General features: G+C 31.4%; 1 protein-coding gene across 1 annotated transcript; it reads right to left on the bottom strand.

The window, feature by feature from the left end:
- Positions 1–1523: 1523 nt before the first annotated feature.
- On the bottom strand, positions 1524–3121 carry LOC111280569 (uncharacterized). Its single transcript, XM_089757055.1, has 4 exons — positions 3022–3121; positions 2492–2922; positions 2208–2396; positions 1524–2021 (listed from the first exon to the last, which is right to left on the bottom strand). The coding sequence occupies exons 1-4, from the start codon at positions 3119–3121 to the stop codon at positions 1524–1526; spliced, it is 1218 nt and encodes a 405-aa protein (XP_089613181.1).

Here is a 3121-nt window from a genome sequence, read left to right on the forward strand (position 1 = left end):
TTGATTATTAATTAAAAAAAAAGTAAAAAAAATATAATTATTCTTAAATAATTGATTAATTTCATTTTATTACTAATGTTTATTTGTTAATAGTTGCATCACTAGTTTTTGTTGCATGAATTTTTTTTTTAAATATATTTTGTGAAATAAAATTCAAATAACATTTAAAAAGAAATAATTTTTAGTACTTTACTTAGATGTTAGAGTGTTACCAATAATTATCATCTATAAAAAATATTATTTTTGTTTTAAAAATTATTATGATAAATCTTAGACAAAAAAGTTTATCTCTAAATTTCACCTAAATGATGGGAGTTATAAAATAATTTTTTAATCTCAAGATTTTAATTTTATTCTTAAACCAAATTTTCATTTTTACTTAATAAAATTGATTTTAAAAAGTAAAAAAAATTATTATTAAATATCAAGTTGGAATCATTTTTATTCAATATCGAAATGATAACACATAATTAATTAGTATTATTTTTAAAATGAACGATATAAAGTACTATAATATTTCTCCATGAATAATTGTACTCTCAAATCTTACTCTGTTTTTATAAAATTTTTATAAATTTTAAACCAATTTTAAGATTTTATGAAAAGGATAAATTTTTAAGATAACCAGTTATCCCTAACAAAAAATGTTGGTGGCCTATCTTTATTTTGATCTTTAAATTTTTTATCCTGCTGTCAAAATCCCAAACTCATATGTTATGACATAGAAAATACCAAAAATGAAAAAACTATCTAATAGATTTACCAAAAAGGAAAAATTAACCAACTAATAGTGAATTATATGCATTAGGAAGAAAAAGGAAATTTTAATAAATTTCTCAAATTTTGTAAAAGCTCATTTTACTTGTTTAACATAAAACTATATAAGTAAACATGAACTATTTATTAAAGTTAAATAAACTAAATTCATTTAATTATTTGATATTAATAATTATCAATATTTTGCATTAGGATTTTGCATTAAAAATTATTTATTATCATTTTTTATTATTAAAAAATAAAAATAATATTATTTTAATAAAAATGTTATTTCAAATATCATGATATTAATGTATTATATCATTAAAAATAAAATTACATGAAAAATAATATAATTACGACAATCCCCAAAGGCAGAAGGTTACAAATATATCAACACAATAATATTTGATGCACTGAACATAATAAAATTTGATTTGTTATCAGTGTCTCACATACAGTCACTTTATTAATGAGTAAAATTAAATTTTAAAAAGTTTTAATAAATTTAATATTTAAATATATTTATTTTTAAGCACTTTAAAATTTTAAATATGATATAATAATTTACCTTACATTAATAGTTTATACATCTATACATCGATAGTATATGGATACTAAATACCACAATGAACATAGACTCACCTCCAACATAAACTACGATTAGGCAAAGGCTCTTAATCCAAAAAAAAAACGCAACATTAACCATAACAATATACGAGATAAATAGTGATTATTCGAATTTTTTTTTTCAAAATTATACTTGATCAACAGATGAGAGCTTGGTTCCTCGTTGGACGTGATAGCATTTTCCTTAAGAAGCCTATTAACTTGCTCAGAAGACTGAATAGCCAAAAGAGAAGGCGGATGGTGGCAAACACAGCAACAATTCCAACCAAAGCAATCCAGATAATCTCTGTAACAACTAATGCCTCGGCAATTGTAGAAAGGATATGATCAGGGGTCACTACCACAATCGCACCTGCGAGGGTAAGTAAAACGAACGTAATTGCAATGATCATAGCTATTGTCATAAGCCATGTGCAAAGCTTGTTCTTGAGAGGAAGCCCACTGATCGCTAGAAGGACAACACTCAGAGATGCAATGAAAGAGATAATCGCTACAATTGTGAGCAACAGGTACTCTTTAGGGTTAACGTAGGCCTGCACAGCGGTTCCAGCTACACATTTTTCATAATCCACACTGCAACTGAATTTACCAGCGGTTAAGTTTGTGTAATCTTGTTGCCAAACACCCGTTGGTTGCTACTTGGAAAGAAATGGTTGCGGTTAACTTTGCAACCAGCATCAATGTCCCCCGCATCTCCTCCACCCTATCGGATTGATGTTTGAAGTAGCTCTTGCATTTTTGGTACACTGACTTTGTTTTCCCTCTCAACCCGGAGGTGAACGACCTCGACTTCACTGCCTCCACTTGGGTCTCCCACCTACAGCAAGTGGACCTAATTGTGATTGGCTTGGAGTTGATCTACTTCCAGCTTTGATAAGAATTTCTCCAATTTCAAGGCTCTTGAAATCTCTTGGATAATGGTTTAACAAATCCAGGGCGTTCAAACCCATCTTGTTTAAGACATTTATCTTTGCTTTTATTTCAGGCACCGAAACCAAGAATGTTATGGTCTGCAGGAACACAACTAGTTAATTAATTAATGAATTACTGGCTACTATTCATTATAACCAAGGAATCAACACACAGAATTTGAAGTTAAATTTACCTCTAACTGCCTTGGCATGACAGCCAAATGCAATATGCTGTTGCCTCCATGGTCCGTATAATCGAGAAGTTGGTTCTCATCCACCAGTGATACCAACTGCTTTAGAGACTCTAACTGGTTGAATTGAACACATAGGTGTAGAACAGTACTCCCATTCAGTTTTTGACGGATCGAGTCATGCTGTGCATCGACCAATTCTTGTATGATCTCAACTTTTCCCCTCATTGCTGCTAGGTGGAGTGGAATTCTCCCCTCTTCATCAGCAACCAAGCAAACCTCTTTATTTGCTCGCAACAAAGCTTTTACAATCTCTGTATGGCCCTCGGCGGGTGCTAGGTGAAGAGGTGAGCATTTGAAAGAGTCCAGTAGGGATGCAAGTTCAGGTTTTCGAGTCAAGAGAGCTTTGGTAAAATCAAGATGGCCAGACAAAGCTGATACATGCAATGGAGTTTCAGGTTAGGAAGAGAGAGATACTCTGTGCAGAATTTGGGGATCATTTCGGATCAACATGGTCAAGGTGGGGAGAGAACCACTCAAGGCTGCTTCATAGAGCTGAAGCAACTTATCGTCATTAAGCCTCCTTTCTACTTCTTCACCGAACCTTGGAGGGTGCTCTTCCTTGGGTCTCAT

The sequence above is a fragment of the Durio zibethinus genome, chromosome 28, assembly GCF_047325235.1.
Source record: "Durio zibethinus cultivar Kanyao isolate XHJ-2024 chromosome 28, ASM4732523v1, whole genome shotgun sequence".
In the NCBI taxonomy this organism is placed as follows: Eukaryota; Viridiplantae; Streptophyta; class Magnoliopsida; order Malvales; family Malvaceae; genus Durio; species Durio zibethinus.

Coding starts and splice junctions, on each gene's coding strand:
- LOC111280569 (XM_089757055.1), bottom strand. CDS start 3,121: ATGAGACCCAAGGAAGAGCACCCTCCAAGGTTCGGTGAAGAAGTAGAA. Junction 2,923..3,021: donor CTATGAAGCAGCCTTGAGTG/GTTCTCTCCCCA, acceptor TGCATGTATCAG/CTTTGTCTGGCCATCTTGAT. Junction 2,397..2,491: donor TCATGCCAAGGCAGTTAGAG/GTAAATTTAACT, acceptor GTGTTCCTGCAG/ACCATAACATTCTTGGTTTC.